Genomic DNA, 25,028 nt, shown 5'->3' with positions numbered 1-25,028 from the left:
CTACTGTGGAACATACACAATGTGTTGTGAGATCTGAGGTAAGAAGCGCTACAATACTATTTTAACTATTCGCTATAACTATTGTAACTATTCGCTAACTATACTATTTTAACTATTCTTAGCCATTTTATTCTTCTCCGTACAAGTCTTACCTTTCTATAAACGTAGTTCCTTCAAAATACAGTAATAGTGGACATGGATAGGCTACTGAGTTGATAAATAAATGGGACAGGTACCATAGATTTAGATTCAATGATGTTTATGTCTTACTTCATTCAAATTTCAGGACAAACTGATATGGTATTCAACCTTTTCACACCATCTGTCCCCAGATAAATGAACATAAAGACAAAATATGCATGTATTCATTTTCTTTAAAAAATGGAAAGGTGTTTTATTTTATTGCAAATGAAAATATTATATCTTTTCAGACGTGTGTATGTGTGTGTGTGAACAGACCAGTACTTTCCATCTTGAAATTCTTTTTTTTTTTTTTTAATTTTATTTATTTATTTGACAGAGATAGAGACAGTCAGTGAGAGAGGGAACACAAGCAGGGGGAGTGGGAGAGGAAGAAGCAGGCTCATAGCGGAGGAGCCTGATGTGGGGCTCGATCCCAGAACGCCGGGATCACGCCCTGAGCCGAAGGCAGATGCTTAACCGCTGTGCCACCCAGGCGCCCCTCCATGTTGAAATTCTACCAGAATGTGAGATAATAATTCTATTTTATGCAAAATTTTAAAGACGTCAATTCTCATCATTGCTGTAAACATATCAGAGAATGGGGAATTGGAGAAAGCATACTTCCTTTATTTAACTTGGAATACTGAGGAACACAGATGCACTTGCAAATGTGTAATCACCCAATAAACTGATTTTCAGAGTCAAAGGCTCTGTAACACAAACATGATTAGACTTTGTTTTATTAGTTTTTAGTGTCCTAAATTCTTTCTTATTCTCAGTCAAATTCAGGTACATGCTTTCACCTTAACTTCAGAGAATTTATGTTACAAAAATTTTCTTTTTTTTTTTTTTAAGATTTTATTTATTTATTTGACAGAGAGAGAGAGAGACAGCCAGCGAGAGAGGGAACACAGGCAGGGGGAGTAGGAGAGGAAGAAGCAGGCTCCCAGAGGAGGAGCCTGATGTGGGATTGATCCCAGAACGCTGGGATCACGCCCTGAGCCGTAGGCAGACGCTTAACGACTGAGCCACCGAAGCGCCCCTACAAAAATTTTCTTGATTAAGATAACCAAGAACCGTATTAAGAAAGAACCATATGTAAATATATTTGGAGGAAAAAAAACGCTGAAAACAAAACAATTTTTTTTTGAACCTGTGATGCCGGATCCCGTGTGTGTGTGTGACAGAACGGAATGTTCCATTATGAGTTTTTGTTCTGAGAGCCAGGGATGGCTCCATGGCCATATGGAAGCAATTCAGTGTAATGGGTATGCTGGCCAACTGTGTAGGTTTTCTTCCTCTTCACAGCCCAATTCAAATTATTTGTGACAATGGGTGAGGGCCAATGAAGAAAAAAAAACTATTGGAAGCTACACCTGCACAAGATAGTTATCATTGCACATAATGGACATATGCACCCTTAAATTCTGGGGGTATAATTAATGGTCATATAATCTTGCAACTGGCATTAACGGTCATGACCTAAAAATCTAAAAGCTAATAAAATAAAGTCTAATCATGTTGTGTTACAAATAGGAAAGTTTTCTTTTTGGAATGAAATTTCCAAGATTGAAAGAACAAAGAGTAGTGAACATAAATAAGCAAAAGGATTCTAGAAAAATAGAAGTAAATTTTCAGTAAAATATGGTATGAAGAATATCAAACCAGAATATCTTATTTGGACTCACTCACCAGTAAAAAAAAGATGAAAAGAAAAAAAAAAAAAGCTGTTTCTGGAATCCTCATGATATTGAAACACAAGAAATTAAAAAAAAAAAAAGAACAATGAAACATTGACAAGAAAAATGTATCAAAAAGACATCACAAACCAAACACCAGAAAGTGTATTTAAGTCTTCCATTGTGTTAAAAATTGTGTTTGGTAAAAAATACTCTAAGAAATGGATGGCTGAGTGAAAAAGTCCCAGCGTACACGAATCCTTTTAACCCACAAATGCCTAGCTTTTGTGGAATGTTTTCAGTTCTTCCCAGCATCTGAGCAATTGGACCCAGAAAGAATGGACTGCATCTAAGCCAGGGACCTGGTTCTTGTGGAAGCTAAGTAACGTCATGAACCTCCCCCAGAAGAAGCAGAAATTGTAGAGAAAGCTTAAAAGAACCAGTGAACTATCTAGATTATTGGAAGGAAGGTGTCCATTCCAAACGGCCCTGGGTTAGTGACTCCATTGCTAATGTGGTATGAGACCTTGAATTTCCTGCTTGTGTCTCAATTTTCCTTATATCCAAATGAGAGTAATTGTTGCTAATTCACATCATTCTAAAGATAAAATGAGATTAAATAACACATAAAAAATACACTTCAAAATTAAGAGGCTGAGTGTAAGGTATTACTATGGGGTTGTAATTCCGTGGCATCTGGAATCTATTCCAACCCACACTTAGCTCCCTGGACACATACTTCCACACGCTTCTTAAACAGTCTTGTGGGAATTTCTGGCCCACCCTTCTAATGAAATCACATTTTCCTTTCTCTCTCTAACTATCAGGGAACTCAAACATCCCAGGCCCCATCATATAAGATAAAAGATAATCAGAAAGCTACGGTTGACAAGTTTTACTGTACTCATGTTCCACGATTTCACTTAGTGTCTGCTGTACAGAGATATTAAATATTCTAGAATCCAGTGTGCTTTTTTTAAATTACTGTAGTCAAATATGCATCACATAAACTAGCTTGCTATGTAAGAACAACAACAAAAACCAAATAGCTATTTTTAAAGTAACTATTTTATTACAAGGGACATTCTGATTTTAATGATTTTACATCAGAAAATAGAATAAAAATCTAAAGGAAAAATACTCTTGTGTGAGAAACAAAAAGTGGCATTTTATTGTAGAGAAAATTAAAGAGGGGAAATTTCTCAGGCCAGATTACCTTGGCAGCAACGACAAAATCTCATGTTTTGAACGTTTTTGCACAGCTATAGCATTATTAGTTCACAAAAAAACGCTAAGGGGAAATTTTTCACCTTATACCTTTCGTATGACTGCTACTTCAGGAAAATCTGGACTTGGACCTACATAGGGTTTGGGTCAGAAGAAAAAAGAATTATAAAAACTGTTCTCTGGGGTCTGTAGTGAAGGTACAAGTGTTAGAGAAGCTATGAGAAGCAGCTCTGCTCGGGGATGAAGATTATGAGCACGTAAATGAAGTATCTTTGTCTCAGTGTGTCATCGATAATGACAGAGTAAATGGGGATCAAGACAGTGTTCCCCACGCACCGGAGATAGCGCCTGCGGTCAGTATTACTTAATGTACTCTGATTACTATCTACTGCCAAGCATGGTGGGAATACACAACAGGGCTTACTCTGGAAGAATATACATGCATATGTTTAGCCTCCAAGTCATATATGTGCAAGGTGTTACGTCAAATCATAAAAATATAAAGAAATGTGAAAAAAATTATCGCTCCCAAGAAACGTACCACCTTGCAGAAACTGTAGATATACATTACACAAAATAAACCTGAGGTAGGCAAATATCATCAGGGAAAAAGTGCTACAAAGATTTAAAGGAACTCATCACTCTGCGAGACTTTTAAAAAATGTTTTCAAAGTTTCTTTTATAATATATAATTGGAAAACTTTTTTAAAGGTTCTATCTCTGGGGCGTCTGGGTGGCTCAGTTGGTTAAACACCCAACTCTTGGTTTCGGCTCAGGTCATGATCTCAGGGTTCTGAGATTGAGCCCCACACTGGGCTCCATGCTCAGGCAGAGCCTGCTTGAGATTCTCTCCCTCTTCCTTTGCCCCTCCTCCCACTCATGCATGCTCTGTCTCTCTCTCTCTCTCTCTCTCTCTCTAAAATAAGTAAAGTCATAAATAAATAAATAAATGTTGTATCTCTGAGTCTAATAGGTTTATAGATTATAAAAGTGACAAACAAATGCCAGTACAAAGAGCCAGAAAGCGTCCCAGCATTACTTGTGTAGGATGGTTTAGAGGATGTTAATATGCCTAGTAAAGATTGTCTGAGAGTAAAGATTGTCAGAAAGCAAGCAAACACCCTCAGCGCAAATAGCATTCCTACAATCATTCTGATTTGACTTCCAGACCCATTATAACACCAAAACAGCTCTCACGGAGGTCTTAATGAGATCTCCATGCCACCAAATCCAGGAGAGCAAAGAACCAAGCCAGACAGCTACCTGGTCTGAGCAACATTTAAAATCATACTGAGAATTGACTCAGTTGAGACCACACTGCCACCACTGCTGCGCACAGAAACCACAACATTGGTTGGTGGTTATTATACTGATCACATAATTCTACTTAAAATACTTAAATTGCTTCTGCTGGTATTCTGGAATTCTTCATGAATTAAGGACTCTGCCTACTCAAATCGGCACTGAGTTATGTGAAGGTAAGCCTCACATGGATTTTACAGTTCAGGTAGAGAATGCGGAAAAATCCACAGACGTATACCTCTCCACAACCTATGAGCCCTGTAAATGTTTACTGAACATTGGAGCTTTTCAGGGAGCTTTTTATCTTCTTAATTCAATAATAACTTTACTGGTCCGTTTCTAAATAACTCAGAAGTTTGTCAAAGGCAAAGTACTATGCAGCTATCAACATTGCTATAACATCAGACTATCCTGCATTTGCCTTGCATTATGTTCTTAGAAAGATATGGAAGGTATAATTTGAGTGTAAAATTCAGAACTTATCTTGAGCATTTGGTACTCCTATGACCCTTTTCTGATTCTCAAAAGGAAGTGATTGTCTACCATGAGCATGGTCCTACCCATCCACCTGAGGTCCACTGTCACCATGTAAGAAATCTATATCTTAAACAAGACAGGACTAATGAGAATCAGGACTCATATCCTCTCTCAATGGCCCTTGAAACCATGCCTTTGAGACTTGTTTGCACACAGGAACAGAATAATCAACCTGTTTTCTATAAATTCCTATATCTTAATTTCAATCATTAAATTATAATATATTTTAAGTAATAGTATTTTTTGTTAATTGGTAGTGAAGGGCACTTAAATTCAATATAGTAAATAATGTCATAGGGCTCATCAGATCACTTAGTTATTTAGAAAAACACCCTAAATGTTAGTTATTAATTTTTCTCCCTCTAAAACTTTCTCACAAATTAAAATCAGTTTGAAGCTATTTGTCAGGATTTCCTACAATATGAATCTTAAATTGGGCTAATCAAATACAATACAAATGAAGATTACTTTAATCTCTTAATGACAATATAAATCTTCCTGTAGGATCCGCTATAAACTGGCATAATTATGACTAAAAAGAATGGGCTCATTCTCTCTTGAAAGCAAATTACCAATTAAATGGTGTTCACTTGTTCTCCTTGAAAAATCTCCAAAGCACATAAGTTTCCAATAATCACAGTATAACTGATATAACTTTTAACAAGCATTTATCTTGCAGTATTTGCTACCTGTCAACTTTTATGAACTCACAATGTCGAACTAGTCATTTTGAGAAAAGTAACTAAGCTCTTCTCATAGATCCTAACAGCACTAACAGTTAGCATGTGAACTTTCCATTAAAAGAAACCTCCTATGGGCGATTGAACTTGACCAGGCTTTCGTTTCCATGCTTAAGAACACAAACTCTTGATTTATGCACATAGTTAGACCTATAGCTAGTGAATCTTACTGCAACGTTCTTATGCCCAGTTTTCTCTGACATTCTCTAAAGCTGTGGTTCTCAAAGCGTTCCTGAACCAGCAGTGTCAGCATTATGTGAGACTTCCGAGAAACGAAAATTCTCAGGTCCCACTCCAGAACTGAATCAGAAACTCTGAGGTTGAGCCCAGATTCATGCGTTTCAACAAGCCTTGCAGGTGATTATGACACCAGCCAAAGTTTGAGAACCTTTGCTCTAAAGCAAAAAGATGTTCTCTTGCTATTCTAAGGAAAAGGTTTTAATTCCTGACTTTAGAGCAGATTTTGCAAGTCCTCTGTCTCTAAGCCCAAGATGCCATGATACTTTATAGAATATATGCGAATTCTTTACAGATGGTACCAATTTAATTTTTTTTTTTTTCATTTAGGGGCACCTGGGTGGCTCAGTTGGTTAAGCATCTGCCTTCAGCACAGGTCATGATCCCGGAGTCCCAGGATCCAGCCCCGAGTTAGGCTCCCAGCTCAGCAGGGAGTTAGCTTCTCTGTTTCCCTCTGCCCCTCCCCTCTCTCATGCTCTCTCTCTCTCTCCCTCTCAAATAAATAAAATCTTTAAAAAAATGTTTTTCATTTAATGAAGTTTTTAGAATATGGCATATTTTCAACAAATGTTAAAATAGAGATGCATATTTGGGTTTTAAAAGAAAATTTGGGTTTTAAAAGAAAATGTGGTTATTTAAAATAGTATGCTATTACAGAAATAAAAATAAATAATGTCATGTCTGTCATAATTTCAACAGGTTTCTCCCTATAATCAAAATTAAAGAAAATAGCACTGATTCAAACTTTTGCCCTGTAGTATTTTATGGGTCCAGAACTTATGCCATTTATACCTCTAGAGCCATGTCTACATGATGAATGAATGAACTAAATAGGTAGAGACATTCCTACACCAAGGCCTTCAAAAGCAAGCTGGTGAGATTATCCCAAAAAACAGAGAGGAACCCTTTATTTTGCCAATAGCCCCTGTGGCATGGCCTGTGATATCAGAAAGGCTAAAAACTTTCAAAAAGAGAGAGAAGAAATGGATTTATAAAGATATGCACCTCAGTTTCTATATAGATACATAACAGATACCAAGAGTAAAGGTTTGGGCAAAGCAGCATTTTTTCACTTGGGAAGTAGGGATCCAGTTTATTGTTATTACATGCATCACAAGGCTGTGGGTCACGAATTTTTCAGTTTCCTTCAGGAGTTTTGTAAAGTCCATATTTGGGGTGTGAGGTAATTAGTGTGATTCCCACTTTGTGGCAGATTTCCTACTGGAATGCTAATCTTCTGAGAATGTTTAAAATTTAAGGAGAGAAAATACTTTTATAGCGCGACATGGAACTCGCATGAATAATTCATATTTCACAGATGTCACTGTCATTGTGGAAAAAAACCACTTTATATTCTTTTTTAATGCACTTAGAATGAGAGACCGTGGTTGTCAAATTTTCAGTTATATTAAGAGGGTGATCATGATACATCAAAGAAATAAGAAATATCATTGCATGAGTTAATAAAATAATTGGCTGAAATAAAAAACAGAAGTATTTATAGTAAATCTACCTACCCAACAACTGGCTCAACCCATTAAACCAGTTTCACAGAGCTGTTCTAATTTGAATTCATTTACACAAGAGAAAATCCGAATGTAATACCTGAGACTGGGCGTTAATATTGGCTCCTTCCTTAACAAGAACTTTGACAACTTCTGCTTGTCCAGCCAAAGATGCAATGTGAAGAGCAGTGTTTCCCTTCTGTTTTGGAGAAACAGAATAGAAAACGTTAGAGGTTTCCGAATTTTGTAGAAATCAAATGTATAGGCACTTCCAACTTTGCTGATTCCTTCAAGGGTCATTCTATCACGATAGTAGCCCATCTTGGGAAGGGATAATTGTCTGCCATCAAAACACCGAGCTTCCCATATAGTGTTTTCCTTTTCTAGCCTTCACAGTTCTGGTGAGGTGTTTAAGAACACAGAAGAGTTCTTATTGAATCAAATCTGGGATTTGTGTGCATGTGTGCGTGTGTGACAATTTATTGCCTATAGTAAACTTGTATTTTGACTTTTCTTTGGAATTGCCAGGAAGCTTCTATTTTTGTTTTTAAATGTCCACGAGAATCGCTGCATATTGTGAGCAGGCAATTATGCCAACATTTTGGCAACTATGCAAGCGTGAGGTGTTAGAAATCCAGGTAAACTGGCCATGTTCCTCATTTTTCCAGCACTCTTTTTGTCTATCCCTGATCAGAATAATGGCCCAGCTGGAGGCTCTAGGGCCTGCAGCCTCCCTGCATCTCTCACAACGGGATTGTCACACTCCAGCCCTGGTCAACAGGCTGGATTCTGACTGGCTACTGTTTTTCTCCAAATTAAAATTTTACCTTCTAAAGACAAAGATTTGTCACCACTGATGATATTTTTTTTAAATATCTCTTGTTTCTGAAATGATTCTCAAACACAAGGTTCAAATCTATTTTTCTAAAAGGAATATCAACAACAACAAAAAGCAGCTTCTAGTATACTAAACACCTTGTACAGTTCATTCAAAACGATTCCAATTCTCTACATACACACTTATAGTGACAAAAGCTAATTTTCCCAATAATTCAATCCATGATCCAAAATCGCTCTTCCATTACAGTATGAAAGATTCTATATATTCTCTTACCGAGTTAAATGAATATACTAAAAGATATAACTACTTAATTAAAGCATGAAAATTGCTTGTCCATTTTCACTGAGAAGTTTACTACGTCTATTTACTTTTTTTAGATGAATTAACCTTAGGAAAATAGGTGCTGTTGTCTACAGAGGATTATATAAATCTACTCTCTCTGTGAACCAAAGGAAAAAAGACAAAATATTAGAAACCAGGTGCATAGAATTCTTCAGTCTCATATGTGGTAAATCTCTAAATGAACCGATTCCGACTCTGCAAAGTTTAGTAATGAGTTTCAATTTCAGTTCTACATAGTCAAGAATCTTGGTGTTCCAGTAAACCTCTGCAATATATAACCAGGGAAAACAACTTTAAATCATTTCCTCTGTTCCAAGGAAACAAATTCTCCCAGCATGAATATTACCTTAGTGGCAGAATCCACAGAGGACCCTCTTCCCAGCAGCTCCTGAACCAGGCCCACGTGGCCCTCTTTGGCAGCCAGGTGGAGAGCGTTGAGTCCATTCTGAAAGGAGAAGCAAACAAGACTTCAGAAGTTGAATAATGGTTGTGGACAGTAGCTGATTTTTATGCATGGATCTAACCCAGAGACTAAACAGACTCTAGTCTCTTGGTTGTACTTTTTCTTTTTGCATTAGCTTGAAGCTATTAAGTTCAGAGAGACGAATTTCCAGTGTTTTTGATGCAGAGGGGAAAAAAGGTAAATATTGATTAGAAATGTGGATTTGGCAACTTTATTCTAACAAACTTTTTTTTTAACTAAGAAATATCTAAACACTTTTCTAATGAGAAAAAAAAAAAAAAAGAGCAACTCTGTATCATTGGTTGCACCCAGAAATAAATTTCTTTCCAGTTTCTAGAACACCGAGCTTAAATAAATGTTACTTTTTAACAAATGGGAAGGAAATGTCTTTTACATAAAAAGTGATTAAAAGCCATAGGACCATTCTAAGGTAAAACAACTTTACAATAACAACATTATACTTAAAAGACATTTAGCACCATCACTAATTTGCCTTTAGGTTTTTTCCCCCCAAATTTAAAATTTATCTTATAATCTGAGAGTACTTTAATATCTGATTCATATCTATCTAAATTCCTGAAAAATTACTCACCATACCACTGAGAAAACTCATTGACAATGTTACTAAATATGGTATCTACATACATTATATTGATCTCCCCCAGAAATGACTTAACCAGTCAATCAGGAAGTTTCCGATCAGTACCAATGAGGTAATCTGTCACATGGGCCCTCTCCATTCCCCAAAGAAAGATGATGTAATCTGAATGATAAGACCCCCTGCTTCTTCCCTAAGGGAAAGTGACCTTGCCTGAACATTTCTTTTCTTTTGCTAAGAATTTTCTTGCCCCACCTTCCTTTCTATAAAAACTTTCCATTTAGTACCACTCCTTAGAGCTCCTCACTACTTGCTAGGTGGGATGCTGCCCGTTTCATTAATTGTTTAATAAATCTAATTACATCTTCAAATCTACTCAGTTGAATTTTTTAAAACACATATAAGGAAACCAAATGCATAAACAAATTGCTAGATGGCAAATTTCCTATTTGAGGTCACTGTATATCTTATATTGAATGATTTTCTTATGGAAAGCATTTAGACTTTTGGTTCAAAAACAACGTAATGTTTGTTTTTCTTCTTTGCAAAACATGGTCCTGGTTTTTCAACATTTCACTCTGAGTAGCCAATACAGTCATACTATTGATACATGCATGTCATGGTTTCTATATATTTACTGGCACAAAGTGATAAGAATTAAAGTACTTTCAAAATTTTTTATTCCTAGAAAATTTAGCAAATGACTCAACAATATAACAGAAACTTGAAAAAGATAGTTTTAGGACTCCTGTGTTCTATCAGCATGTAAATAATGTTAACTGCATTAGCTATACACAAATGATTCAACAAATGAAAATTGTTTTCCACTGCCTTCACCAGACCAAAATTGTTTTCTGAGTTAATTATTCAACACCCAGTCTCTTTGGTAACAGGAAGTACTTAATTTAAATAGACGGAAACTACTTCACAAATAGTAAACTCATTCTGACACAATGAAGGGAAAGCAGTGTAATCATAGGGTAGGAATTTTTAAGGAGATAATTAACCTGATATTTTAGAGCCTCTAACTTTACTGATATTTTTTTATCTTATGTATTTTTCAGCATGACATTTGATTAGTTTTCCTAAGTTTCTTACAGCAAGAAATCTTTTACTCTGTGTCATGAGCAATTACATAAATGTTTTTCGAGTTGGATCCGTTATTTCAGTTAGTAAGAAACAAATGTTCCAATCACTGGAAGTTGTGAGATGGCCTAGCAAACTTATATTTATTTATTAAACAATTGTATTTATTTATTTATTTATTTGAGAGTGGGAGAATACATAGGATCAGGGGGCAAGGCAGAGGGGGAAGGAGAGAGAGAATCTCAACCAGACTCCACTTAGCCTGCAGGTCACCTGGGGCTCAATTTCATGACCTGAGATCATGACCTGAGCTGAAACCAAGAGTGGAGCTGGATCCTCAACTGACAGAGCCACCCAGGCTCCGTCAGGAGAACTAATGTTTAAAGAATTTATCATTTTCAGATGCTGATTGTAGGAAGTTGCCTTTCCTTTTCCTCAATTTTTACCTCTGCTCCACCTGAAGTTTCCATCTGAGAGTTTGAAAGGACCTTTGAGACATCTAACCCAGTGATTTACCTAAGACTCCGCCCACCCCATGTCTGACACATAGGATCTACTCCACAAATACTGTTGGATGAATCAATGAATCTAAAGAGAGCATAGAGGTAATAATTTGGTAAAGATGACATTTGCAAATAATCAAAACTATTTATTTTTTTTAAAGATTTTATTTATTTGAGAGAGAGAGAAAGAGAACAAGTGGGGGTAGGAGGGGCAGAGGGAAAGGGAGAAGCAGGCTCCCCACTGAGCAGGGAGCCCCATGCAATGCTTGATCCCAGGACTCTGGGATCATAACCTGAGCTGAAGCAGACGCTTAGCTGACTGAGCCACCCGGGCACCCCAACAAATAATCAAAACTATTTAATATATTTGAAAGGAAAAAACTTAGCAGTCCCTAGAATTTATAAGCTTTTTATAGATCAGGATTTTTGTCCAAATGGGACTAGAGATGATTGGTTTGGGGATATTTTTTTTCTAGGTGCTTGAGGTCTACCCATAAAACACCTGGACTTATTCTCACTTGGGACTGTCATTGTCACCAGCTAGATCCCAAGATCGGACCTTTCCTGCCCCCCTGCTTGTACCCACCAACCTTTGTCCTACATTTTTCTTTAAGCTCTTCTTTCCAGCTTATCTCTTAACTCAGGCAACTGGAAACTGAAACTACCTCTGGAGCCATCAGAGTGCCCTGACAAGACCTCCAGCTGGCCCAGACCACTCAGACCAGCTTGAGCTTAAGCCCTGACTCATACCTGCACAGGTGGACCATGGAGTGACCTCTAGAATGACTGGCAACTACCTTTACCTCATTATAATATTAACATCTCCACCCAAGGAGGAACACAAGCCTCATTTACATAACATACAATGTGTAAATAGGCATGTTTCCTTAAGGTGCATATACAGCCTTATGCCCGCTTCTACATACCATGACAGGGCTTCCCTATCTAAATATTCATCCTAACCCTAAATAAAAGGAATTCATTCACCCTAACTCAGGGAGTGACAGCTTTGGAAGTTATTTCCCATGATATCCCTATTTGCTGCAAGTAAAGTTTACTTCGTGCGACAACTCCAGCTGGTGTACCTGTGACTCACTAAGGAGAGAACTCAAGTTGGTTCAGTTAAATTTTCTTTTTTCGAAAATCTGATGCCATATAATTAGTAAGTTCGTACTTGAGGGGTAAACAGTTGGCTTGCTCAAATAATAAAACCTTTCCATATATGACTTTCTGTATTGATTCTTTCTTTCTTTTTCTTTCTTTCTTTTTCTTTCTTTCTTTCTCTTTCTTTCTTTCTTTCTTTCTTTCTTTCTTTCTTTCTTTCTTTCTTTCTTTCTTTCTTTTTTTTTTAATAATCTCCACACCCAACATGGGGCTCAAACTCACAACCCTGAGATCACGAGTTGCATACTCTATTGACTGAGCCAGCCAGCCAGCTTCCCCCCATGTTGACCCATTCTTTATGAAGTTCCTCCTCAAGACTGGAAAAATGGGGAATCATTTTATTTGTCCTTCCGCAATTCTCTTTCAGTTTTTGAAAAACGAAACAAAACAAATCTATTTTTGTTAACTTTTATACCCCATTAGAATTTTCTCATTGGATCACTTTTACTTTTTAGTAATTATTTTATCTGATGTCAATGTTTATTTAACTTAAGAGTTTAACCTGTTACTTGGAATTCCCAGTTGAGGGAACGTGGAGGATTTCCCACCTTACATTCTTCAGAGTCTTTTAACCACCCCAAATACCCTAAATTGAAAGAAGACTTGAATTACCTCCATTTTCACCTCAGTCTATACTTTCTAACTCATTAAGTTCTTTCCAGCTTATCTTTTAACTCAGGCAAAAGACTTGGTGGGCAAAGTACCCGTGATGGGAACTGAAACTAGACCCTCAAACAATACAACTGCCCTGATCTGATGCTAGTGAGACTCTGCACGATTGACCTTGACAGTGACGGACCTGACCTTTACTGCCCATCTATATGCACCCACCAGCTTCTGTCCTACACTTTTCTTATATAGACCTAGAAGTATTTTCAGCACTTTGGAGACAGTCTTTGGGACATTGGTCTGCTGTCTTCTTGGTGCTGGCCTCATTGAAATAAATCCTTTTCTCGTTTCACCCCCACTCATCTCTCTGCCTTTGGATTTTGTCAGGGACGAGTGGCAAAACCTGGTCTATTTAAGATACCCAGAGCCAGGTGCTCTTATACCCTTGCACCCCAGTTACAAGATTTTCCTGGACTAAGCCCATGCCTTCTGAGCTATAATCAGTTAAAAAAGGAGAGAAGGAAGAGAAGAATAAAGCATCTCCTCAATATTTTCAATATTTGCCAGTGATTTCTCTTTTAGTCCCTTAATTTAGTATTTCTCAGTAGCATGTCTTTCTATCCTGTCATGGAAATGTTTTATTATGCAAATCAACAAATAATATGTTTCAAGACTCCCCTTCCTCCCACCCCTGAGAGCCAGTTGTTAAACATTTACTAGCAATATCACTGTTTGCATGCCAAAGTTTCAGCAGTTTTATCTTTAAAAATGTGAACTGGAAAAATGACTCCCCAATGGTCAATTTCTCTAAGGTACAGTGGCCTGAATCTGATCTTCATTTAGGTCTAAAATTCTACACCATGGGCAGCATGTGGGATCAGTCTACCGTCTAACCTTGTTTACAAATTTTGTGGAGTCAAACATTGTTTACTCATCAATCCTTTATTGCTTAAAATGGGTGCCTAGACTGGTTTGAAAATGATCTCAGCAGTGGCATTCTGAATATAACTTTCTATTAATTTAAAATAGAAAAGTTTTAGAATTAAACTTTAAAGTTTAAAAGGTGTAAAATTGGGGCACATGGGTGGCTCAGTCAGTTGAGTGTCTGACTCATGGTTTTGGCTCAGGTCATGATCTCAGGATTGTGAGATAGAGCCCCACACTGGGCTCTACCCTCAGCGTGGAGTCTGTTTGAGATTCTCACTCCCTCTTCCTCTCCCCCACTCACATGCTCGTGAGCATATGCTCTCTTTCTAAAATAAGTAAATTGGGGTGCCTGGGTGGCTCAGTTGGTTAAGTGCCTGCCTTCGGCTCAGGTCATAATCCCAAGGTCCTGGGATCTAGCCCTGCATTGGGCTCCCTGCTCAGCTGGGAGACTGCTTTTCCCTCTCCCTCTGCCACTCCCCCTGCTTGTGATCTCTCTCTGTGTCAAATAAACAAAATCTTTTAAAAAAATAAATAAATAATAAAATAAGTAAATACATAAAATCTTTTAAAAATTAAAAAAAATAAAAAGGTATAAAATTTTCTTCAATTCCATGAGTGGCCTGCTCTGATGTTTAGAGGATTCACAATACTCTTCTCAATTTCCCCTCCAGGTGACCTTTCTCTTTTCATTCTATAGCATCCACTCAGCTGAAAGCTTTAACTTGCTGTAGACCAGACCACTGGAACACAGACTTCTTATTTTCATGTTTTAATAAATATTGACAAAAACTTTTTATTAAAAAAATTGACAAAGCTAAGAAAACACTCTCTCAAATAGAATACAGCTGACACAGTCTAAAAACTTGTAAAGTTCAAATATATATTTAAATTAAACATATTCAGGAGAAACTACCCTAAGGAGGACTCCAATGCCCAACTATTTTCTTAGTTTACTCCACAATTTTCTTTTCATGAATTCAAAATGTAGCTGACCTCATTTTCACAAAACAAACAAACAAACAAAAAAACCCATTTAAATCCACAGAACAGGATAGAACATTTCCTCAATAATTGGCTAGCTTTCTTTTCAATCAATTATTGAGATGCTCTAAGTCAAAAGAATTTCCCGATGAAAAAGTACCCTTTTTGGAGATACAAAGGTCTTACTACAAATCACTGAAATAGAGTTGCATTTTATTGAAAACATCGTCAAGAATATGATTAAAAATTTCCATACGAGGTATTAGTTCAGAAACCAAACTGTATATAATATATAAATTGGGTCAAGATACACATGTGTCCTTAAGATTTCTGTGATACTAATACTACTGAAACTAGAGTGGTTATAAAGACACAGATGATGTGTGACATTCTAGTTATAAATGCTATACATTTTTAATCTGCCTTCTTTAAAAATGCAACAAAATTGGGACTATCATATTATTGCTATCATATTATTGAATTAGCTGTTGGAAAGAGAAGAAGCAATTTGCTCTATGCTTAATCTTCTGGTTCTAGAATTTCTAACCAAAAATAGATTTAATTAGCAATTGAATATGTTGAGTAACTGTTATCAGAAAAAGCAACCAGCATCAACTAGACTTAAACAAAAAATATTTTATCTTATGAATATGAGCTAACATATAAGTTAATCACATTTAAATGAAAAGTGATAAATAATCGCATTCAATAGTACAATTCAGCTAACTCCTAGAGAATACATTTTTCAGTTAACCCATTTTGGCTAGTCCCCGAGGTCATGTTTCTAAAAACCAAATTTCCCACAGGAGCCACACTGACATGCTTGAGCTTACCATGGTCAATTAGGAGCACTGGCTGACATTTCAAAGGATGTTATGTTGTTGTTAGATATTCTTCACTTTGTCAGGTAAAGGAATGAGGAGGTGGACACGCCCAACCAGTCAGATCTCTCTTTTTTTTTTTTTTTTTAAGATTTTACTTATTTATTTGAGAGAGAGAGAACATGGACAGGGGAAGGGCCAGAGGGACTAGCAGACTCCCCGCTGAGCAAGGAGCCCATGTGGGGCTCGTTTCCAGGACCCTGAGATGATGACCTGAGCCAAAGGCAGACACTTAACCAACTGAGCCACCCAACCGTCCCTAGTCAGATCTTTTATATTTCAGTGCAAATACAGGGCAGATTCCAGGACTTTCCCAATAGTGCTTCCCCCACACACACAGTATTTGAGGCATATATCCAAAACATAAAATATTGTCAGTTTCTGCATTTATTAGAACACTCATCATGAGATGACTGACTTCTGGCCAAAGAGTCTTCTGAAACAATTCGTATGTAACAGAAACAATAACTATTCACTCTTTTAAATTAATATCAGCTTAGACATTCCGTTAGATCACCAGAAAACAATGTACCTAGATTACGTTATCTCTATTCCCTAGAGAAATGGCTTCACTGACTTATAAAATATTACTACATATTTGGTTTATATGTAAAGCGAATATAAGAAATGTCTATTTGAGCAATATTTATACCCTTGTGTTTATTTTATATGGGTTTTCTGGATTGACTATTGTTGAGCTCAATGACAGGAAAAAGTTTAGTAACAGGAAAAGCCTCTGCACCTCTTTTTTCTAAACTTTAATTTAGGAAAACTGCATAAATTAATGTGTTTGTCTTTTTCACTAACTTCCAGGCAACACAGAATAAATTCAATATCCATTAGAATTAATTACCACAAGTTCTCTATTCCTCTTTTCCTTGGTTTTGCTTTTATCTTGTTTAGTTTTGTTTTTAATGATGTCACAATCACAGTACATATGAGGGTATGTGTGTGTATATGTTGTGCCACCAAAACATGACTGTAAAACTTCTTCAAAACAGCATTATGCCAAGTGCTTTCCCTGAGTTTGATACCTTATCTCACAGGATTTACAGCAATTATGCTTTGATTAATACTAATTAGCTACTCAGTGGCTCAACATACTGACCAACGCTGTGGAAACAACTTAGGTCATAATTTAAAATAATTTAAAAATCAAAAACAGAATCTTAAGAGGAAAATCTAAGAATTAATTAAACCAGAGAAACAGTAGCCTAAACAGTGAATTAAATCCTCAGCATGCTTGAGAATAAAAACTGTTGGTGTTATATCTCTCCTAAAGCAAATCTGGAGGAAAATGGATAAACACACAGTAAAAATAACAACAACAACAACAATAACAAAAACAGCAACAACTGTATGAGACATTGGAAGAGCATCTTGTCATTGATTGGAAATCTTTCCTTTTAAGGTTGTTAAAAGGTTAAATGTTTCTCATTTGTATGCAACTGACCGAAATTGTTTTTCTCTTTCTTTCTTCCCTTCATCTTTCTATTTTCTTTTTTTAAACACAGTGCAGTCAACTGCAGAAATAATAACACTGTGTTGGGAATAAGAAATGCAATCAGGTCCTTGCTCAGCTCCTAACCAGATGTGTGACTTTGGGCAAATCACTTAACCTCTCTGTCCTCTAATGATCTGATCTATAAAAATGATGATAATGATGACAACGAAAATGTGAAGACAACAATAAAGAAATAAACATTTATGAGCACCAGTTGTGTGCCATTGTTTTAGCCTTTTTTTTTAATGAATGTAAATTTATTGAAACTGGTTTGGGGGAGGATGTGTGGGTGAATAGTTGGGGGTCTTCCAAAGAGAACTGTGGAAAGGAGCCAACCCCCAGGAGGGAGGGAGAAGGTGCTTGGCCACAGACCCTATCTTACACCCAATTTCTTCTCCTTCTGCTTCTTGCACACCACGTCCAGCTTCCAGTCCTTCCACCTGCCCCGGGGCAGCTTGATGGGGCACGAGCTCATTACTTCCCATTCATCTCACGCCTGGCGTGCCCATGGTCTGCGCATAATTGCTGAAGGCCTTGAAAGCTGACTAACCCTTGGTCTTGCCTCAGACGTGTCGCAGATCACCTTAGCCTTAAGAAAGGATGGGAAGTGGCTGAAGATACGTGCCAAGATGTCATCATTCACCTCACTGGTCAGATCCCCACAGAAGATGTGGAAATCATCTGCGTTCCACTCCAGCAGGCTAGGATTCTCGCAAGTGCCGAACAAATGCAGCGTTTCAACTTCTCTGGCTTTCTTTCCTTCTTGTCCTTACCCAGGGGCTCTGGGACCTCCAAAGCCATGAGGCCAAGGCAAGGGGGCCAGGTCCATGGACTTAGTGACAGGAGTCCAGAAATGCACAGGGTGGGTGGTAGAGTTCTTTCCCACACTCCTTCTAGTGGGAGGGGCTCAGGCTCATGCAAAAGCATGGACAGGGCCACTGGCAGGATAAGCCCAATGACTTCAGGACCAGCTGGGGTGCCGCCTGCCTCCATAGCAACCAATGTACACTAGTCTTCTCTAGCCCCGCTATTGCTGTCACCACGCCTCTTCCTTCTCTTTCAGGCCCAATGCCAAGGCCTAAGCCCAGCTGCTAGGGAGTTGCTGGCCCTTCCAGTAGAGGCCTCAGAGCAGCCATAGAGATGGGAAATAGGGAGCCAGCCATTGGGGGCAGCATCATAGGGGGCCCACAAGGACCTAGCAGGGTGGCCCACAGAGCCAGAGGGGGGGTGACTACATGCTACAGAGGGAAGAACATAATCTGCTCTCTGTAGTAAATGGGAAATGAAGGCCAGATGCAGGATAGGGGTCGTCTGAGAGACCACAGCTACATGCCATAGGAACAGGGCTTCCTGAGCCCCTGGACTTCCCAGGTGACTCCAATCACCAGGGCAAAAGGTAAGTGAACCACTCACCATGGGAGGAACCAAGAGTCCACTGGATCTGCTGGTATGTTTTGGTCGCAATAAATGGGCTAATCACAGGAGCTGCTGGGACCTACATGGGTACTACCATGGGGACTTGGGTACAGTAGGCACAACAGCTGGGATTCTGGTTACCAGAACCCTCAGAACTGACTGCTCAACTCTCCACCTCCATCTCCTTCAAGCATTCCTTGTTGTTCTTGTCTGGGATGCCTGTGCCAGTTCCCAGGACTATAGGTCTGCTGCACCTGGGAGTCCCAGGGCTGACGCTACCAGCTAATGTTGCCACAAACTGAATGGGAACCCACCAAAGCAGGCTACTACTGATAAGTCCTTGATATTGCTTTATGTAAATTAACGTTGATAAAATAATATGAATTTGAGTCTTTTGAAACAAACAACAAATATTCATTGAGCTCTTACGAAAGGGCTTGTAGATCTGTGAGTCCAAGGCAAGGTATCACCTTTGATTCAACAACTTTTGGAATAACACTATTTCTGAAGAATACCATTAAAATGACCATACCAAATAGTTAAAAAAAAAAAAAAGTATCTTAATGTTACTTTGAAACAACCATGTGCAAAAATTTGGGAGGTAGGGAAGGGGCAAAGGGAAAGAGAGAAGCCCAAGCAGGCTCCACCCCTAGCATGGAGTCAGAGCAGAGCTCAATCTCACAATCCTGACATCATGACCTGAGCCAAAATCAAGAGTCAGATGCTCAACCAACTGAGCCACCCAGGTACCCCAACCATATGCAAATTAATCAATCTTAAAGGGCAGATATTATTGCTTAGCACTTCTATTAAATTTTTATAAAGCAATTTTATAACATTATTTACAATCAGATTTTACAGTAAGCTGTATTCACCATTTCTCTTGTTGATTTTATGAGCTATTTTGCCCATTGACTGCTTTTCTATGATCATATAAAACTAGTGCATGAAACCCCAGGTAGAACAGATAGCCAATAAAAATTTTTAGAGAGCCATTCAAGTGTTATTACATTTCTGGCACGTACAGAAAAGAAATAGAGTAGTTCATCTGGAAAAGTTAAAGAACAGATTCAAGAAGGTACAGCTAAACATACGCAAAGGTTAAATGCTTGCATCAAAATCCATTAAGCTGTTTTGCATCTTAGTACAAATCCCTAATCAACAAGTGTTTGCCACGAACCCACCAAGTGCTCATCTCTAGGTGCTGGGTTCTAAGGGAAAAGCAAAGGACATGTGACATATTTTCTGTTCCCAAAGAGCCCCAAGATATTTATCATTAAACAACTGAAAATCACCTCTGTGCTACATATACTTGTTTGTGGTTTTTTTTCAAATCTCTGGCTATTCTACTTTGCAAATCTTACATGTTGAGTTAAGTGTACTCCAATCTGTCTTATGCACATCAGAAAAGTACAAGTAACTTATATAACTTTCTTAATTCTACTAAAATGTAAATATTTGGAAGGAGACTATTGAAATATATAAATTCTTAAAAAATATTAGAAGAAAAAGATGGAGAGCAAATGGGGACAATCAAAGGGTAATAACAGAGAAAAGAAAGTGAAACCTGACCCCCAATCTCCACCCCACCCCCACTCTGAATGGGGCTTCTGTGTCAGAGATGTCTTAAACCAGGAGCTCTTCTCAAGAGGAACTACATGCCCACATATAGAGATACAAATAATGATGAAATATGATTTATAATTTCACACTTCCATTGGCATAAATGACATCAGCAAAAGAAATTATCTATACATGGAGAAAAAGAATTCAAACTCAAAACAAAAATAACCTGTTTATATATCCCCAACCCAATTTTCACTCCTTACACCCAGCCATAATCTAGCTGCACCTTTCCCACCTCTTCCATGGTGGTTGCTCTTAACTAAGAGTACTCACTGTCATGGAAGTAAAGATTCATTCAGTTTTTATGAAGACTGGGAACAACAAAGCAAACAATGTGTCATCTTTGTCATACACCATTTAACTGATTTTACCATGTCTTTAGTTGGCCTCCAAAAGTTTTTAATTTAATCAAGTAAATCAAACTATGGATGACCCATGAGAAGACTTGTTTTACTAGTTAGTTATTCTCAGATCTTCAAGGCTTTCTTTATAATTCCAAAATGATGAATGTTTAGTAAGGTATTTGCTAATTTACAATGAGGCTTGGAATTTGGTAGCTCATTTATTTCATAGGGAAAATGCTTAGAATAAGACTGCTTTATCATTTTGAGTGGTGCCTGGGTGGCTCAGTCGGTTAAGGTTCTGCCTCTGGCTCAGATCATGATCCCGGGATCCTGGGATAGAGCCCCCACCGAGCCCCCTGATGAGCTCCTTGCCCAGTGGGAAGCCTACGTCTCCCTCTCCCTCCTGCTCCCCCTGCTTGTGCTCTCTGTCTCTCTCAAATAAATACATAAAATCTTTAAAAAAAAAAAAATAAAAACTTAAAAAAAAAAGAAAGAAAACATTACTTTGTAAAATCCACTTTTTTTTTTTAAGATTTTATTTATTTATTTGACAGAGAGAGACAGCCAGCGAGAGAGGGAACACAAGCAGGGGAATGGGAGAGGAAGAAGCAGGCTCCCAGTGGAGGAGCCAAATGTGGGGGTCAATCCCAGAACGCCGGGATCACGCCCTGAGCCGAAGGCAGACGCTTAACGACTGAGCCACTGAGGCGCCCCTGTAAAATCCACTTTCAGATCTCCATGTCATCTATGATCCAGGGACACCCAGATATCTATAGTGCTTCTGGCTAGTTGCTCCTTTTTTGGCCACCGGTCTTTCTCCCCTGTCCAGCCCCATCAAATCTTTCTATCATATAATCCCCAAAATACATAGAATGAATTTAAATATGATGATGATGAGCTAGCCTGGAAGAAAGAGTTCTGAAAATTCTTCAAAATCTTACCAAGATCAAGAGGGATGAAGAGGTTACAGGGGCTGAGAAATAAATACATGATGAATGAAACAATGAAAAACTTAATGACATACATATCATTATTATATTTTTTATATTTTACATATATCACATTATTATATTTTACAGAGAAGACCCTAAAATGCTCAGAAGTGATTTGTCTCAAAGACCCTCACCACTAAAAAATGGAATAGCAAAAATCCAAACTTGATCTGATTCACAAATTCGTGTTTTTAAGCTAAAATAAGTTCTAAAGCAAGTTTCAAACTGTAGGTCACAAAATCTATTTAATGGATTGCCAATCAACATTTTAAAACATAAAGTGGAATGAAGAAAAATGGAATGCACTGTGGATGAGCAAGTGTTGATTTTGCTTGGAGTTTTTGGTTGTTTTGTTTTAGTTTTGGTGAAACTTCACAATACACATGCATACCTGCACACAGGTATGTATCAGAGAGAGAGAGAGAGAGAGAAAGTGTGCACACACGTGTTCTAGACAAAAAAAAAACAAAAAACAAAAAACAAAAAACAAAAAACACAAAACAATAAAACTAAGCAGGGTTTGGCAAGACCCAAGACATGAGGGCATCTTGGGAAAACTCTTTCAGACCAAATAAGTAAAAATCTGACGTTCACCAAAACCATTCTAAGAGAGCATTGGTTTCTATGGTATGCTTATTTGAATTTTCTGAACTTAATCATTCCTATTTTACATGAGTGCTGCGATGCAAACATGAAGGATGATGATGGGACAAAGGAGAGTTCTTCACTTTGAGAACATGGGCGAAGCCGCCGCTGCACCACGTGCACATCCGGGGCTGTGACGGGGGCGTGGCGCACTGGAGGCAACGTGAAACCCGAGTTCCTAGCTGCTCTCCGTTACTAGCAGCACTATTTAAAGTTTCTTCATTAGTAAAAAGGGGAAATTTCTCACGGTACTTCAGATGGTTATTTTAAAAAGAATATAAAATAATGTAGGTTTATGCTATTTTGAATCTATAAATCAATATACGAATGTAAAATATGATTTCCTGGTTAGGTGCTAGAAGTAATAAATTCATATACTCCTCACTCCTGTTTTCTAGCACTGAGATTTGGTTTAATATGATGAGTTGAATTGAGCATTTTTGAGTCTAACATATCATGTTTACCTGGGCTAGAGAAATTATTAAGTCGTGCAGAAATGATTTACCTAGGAAGCAGACGGGAAACGAATCCATTCGTAATCATCCTTGTTAATAATTCAAAGAGCTGCTATTTTATGACTGAAAGCTTTAACTCTCCTAATTTAAATGTTTTCACATAGTCTTATTTCTTTGGTTAAATTTTCTGAGAAATAATGGATAAATTATTTCTTTCATTTTTGACTTCACAGGTGCTAAAGCAAATCAGTATAAGAAGCTCAAAGGAAGAACATTATTTGAGCTACTTATTATGATAGTCATGGGTTAAAGAGATTTAAATATTAACTTTAAAAGTTGGCAGCAAATTATTTAAATAATAGCTAAAACTTATTATAACTTATTCTTAAGTGTCAGTCTCGGTTCTAAGCTTTTAATTCCATTAACGCACTTAACCTTACATTGAACATTATGAGTTATGAACTACCTGGTGATTCCAGCTCAGAACCCATGCGCTTAATCCTTACAATTGAAAAAAAAAAAATCTATGGGCCCAGCATTATAATCCTATTTAGCTTTCTTCAGACTTCAATTTCTCATTAATTCTATTTGGTGTTTTGTGGAATAGGAAATATCTCAGTCTCTCATAATAAGTCAGTAGTTAAGTAGAAAAATTATCCCCTTTCTAGACATAGAATGTCCAAATGTGTCAAAATTAGAAAGGAATTCTATAATGCATTCTAAATGTTATTATCATACCCATGTCAAGCTTAGCTAGGTTTAATGTAAAGTAAAAATGAAGGAAAGGGTTTAGATCGGTTGATCCCTTAAGTTTCTTACAGTAATAAAATTCTGTGGTTCTTAGAACAGATGACAAGTAATGAGAGTATAATTTCCAGAAGCTTTTAAAGAAAATAACCAAGAGAATAAATCTTGTCTTTGTGTATCACTGACTCATTTAATATTTCAGTCAACTCATCTTGAAAGAGGGCATTAAAAAACTTGGATTTTCTCCTTTTAACATAGAATTTATCAAAACCAGTAAGCAAGGAGAAGGAGTATGTATCAGAACCAATCGGTAACCTTCCCCCCCCCCCAATGAAATGGAAGAACTCCCTAGTGCTGCAGCCTGGAGTGGATGTGCCTCCAGGGGCCAAGGATGAGACTGAAGTAAGAGAGGGAAAGAGTGGCAGGATCTCAAAGGGAAGGAAAGCAAGAAGGGAGAACAGAACCTAAAAAAAGTTCCATAGCTAATTCCAGTATGTGCCCTATCCTCCTAATTCTCTTTCTCTTTCTCTCTCTCTCTCTCTCTCTTTTTTAGATTTTTTATTTTTAAGTAATCTTTACACTCAACATGGGGCTTGAGCTTACAACCCTGACATTAAGAGTCATATGCTCTACTGACTGAGCCAGTCAGGTGCTCTTCCATCCTCCTACTTCAAAAGAGGCACAAGTGAAGAAACAATTTTGTACAAAATATTAAACTCAGATAAAAACATGGTACAGAGTTTAAACTTAATAAAGACTACAGAACGCTTAAATTCAAAACAAAATAACAATTGAGTATCAATTATTCACAAATTAAAACATCTACTGAACATTTACTGTATGCCAAACTGTGCTAGGAACCAAGTCTACATTTCAAGGTACCCATATAAAATAAAAGTCTAGTAATATTATTAGAGAATTACCATGACTTCTAATTTTCTCCCCATTTTTACAATTTTAATTAAAAATAAGCCAAATTTGGTGTTCTGGACCCTAAGAGAATATGGGGAGAGTGCGGAAGGAGCCATCAAACAATAAAATCGGCTTTAGGAGTCTTCCAAGTAACACACCATTACTCCGCTTTCCATCATTATAAAATGATTCCTACAAACTGCATCTCATATCAATTTCAGGTTTGTCTAAGACTCACAAGCTGGCTTAGTTTATCCTCTGACCAATCAGAAAGTTTGGTTCTTTTTCCAATTTATTGCATTTGTGTTCTCTGTTTATCTTCCCAGCAACGTTTATCATGGGTGAGAATCAAATTCTATTCACCTTTGTAACCTCTACACTTCACATGGGAACTAGCACAAGAAAAGGGATACTTCAATAATGTTTGTACACTGGGTGAGCTGATGAATAGTATGTACCATATAGAGGTAAATAGGAGTCTGCTTAATTCATCCAGTTTTTCTACATTTGTCAGTAAATGTAGTCTGTGCATGGACAAATCAGGTACAAATATGTCTATCTCTTAGCCTCTGGAAACACAAT

The 25,028-nt window shown here is 37.5% G+C and overlaps 1 protein-coding gene and 1 pseudogene across 2 annotated transcripts in view; both read right to left on the bottom strand.

Annotated features, from left to right (window-relative positions):
- Positions 1–25,028, bottom strand: part of ANK2 (ankyrin 2) — a 219,761-nt gene that overhangs the window by 159,594 nt on the left and 35,139 nt on the right. For both annotated transcript variants that reach the window (XM_040626261.1, XM_040626260.1), the window contains exons 3-4: positions 8,940–9,038; positions 7,511–7,609 (exon numbers count right to left, since the gene is read on the bottom strand). In XM_040626261.1, coding sequence (XP_040482195.1) covers positions 7,511–7,609; positions 8,940–9,038 — 198 coding nt within the window. The remainder of the gene's footprint in view (positions 1–7,510; positions 7,610–8,939; positions 9,039–25,028) is intronic.
- LOC121101849 lies at positions 17,502–19,388 on the bottom strand (annotated as a pseudogene).

This window comes from Ursus maritimus, unplaced genomic scaffold, assembly GCF_017311325.1.
Source record: "Ursus maritimus isolate PB19 unplaced genomic scaffold, ASM1731132v1 scaffold_11, whole genome shotgun sequence".
In the NCBI taxonomy this organism is placed as follows: Eukaryota; Metazoa; Chordata; class Mammalia; order Carnivora; family Ursidae; genus Ursus; species Ursus maritimus.
The sequence above is the reverse complement of the archived record's forward strand: the minus strand, read 5'-3'. Positions and strand labels throughout refer to the sequence as shown.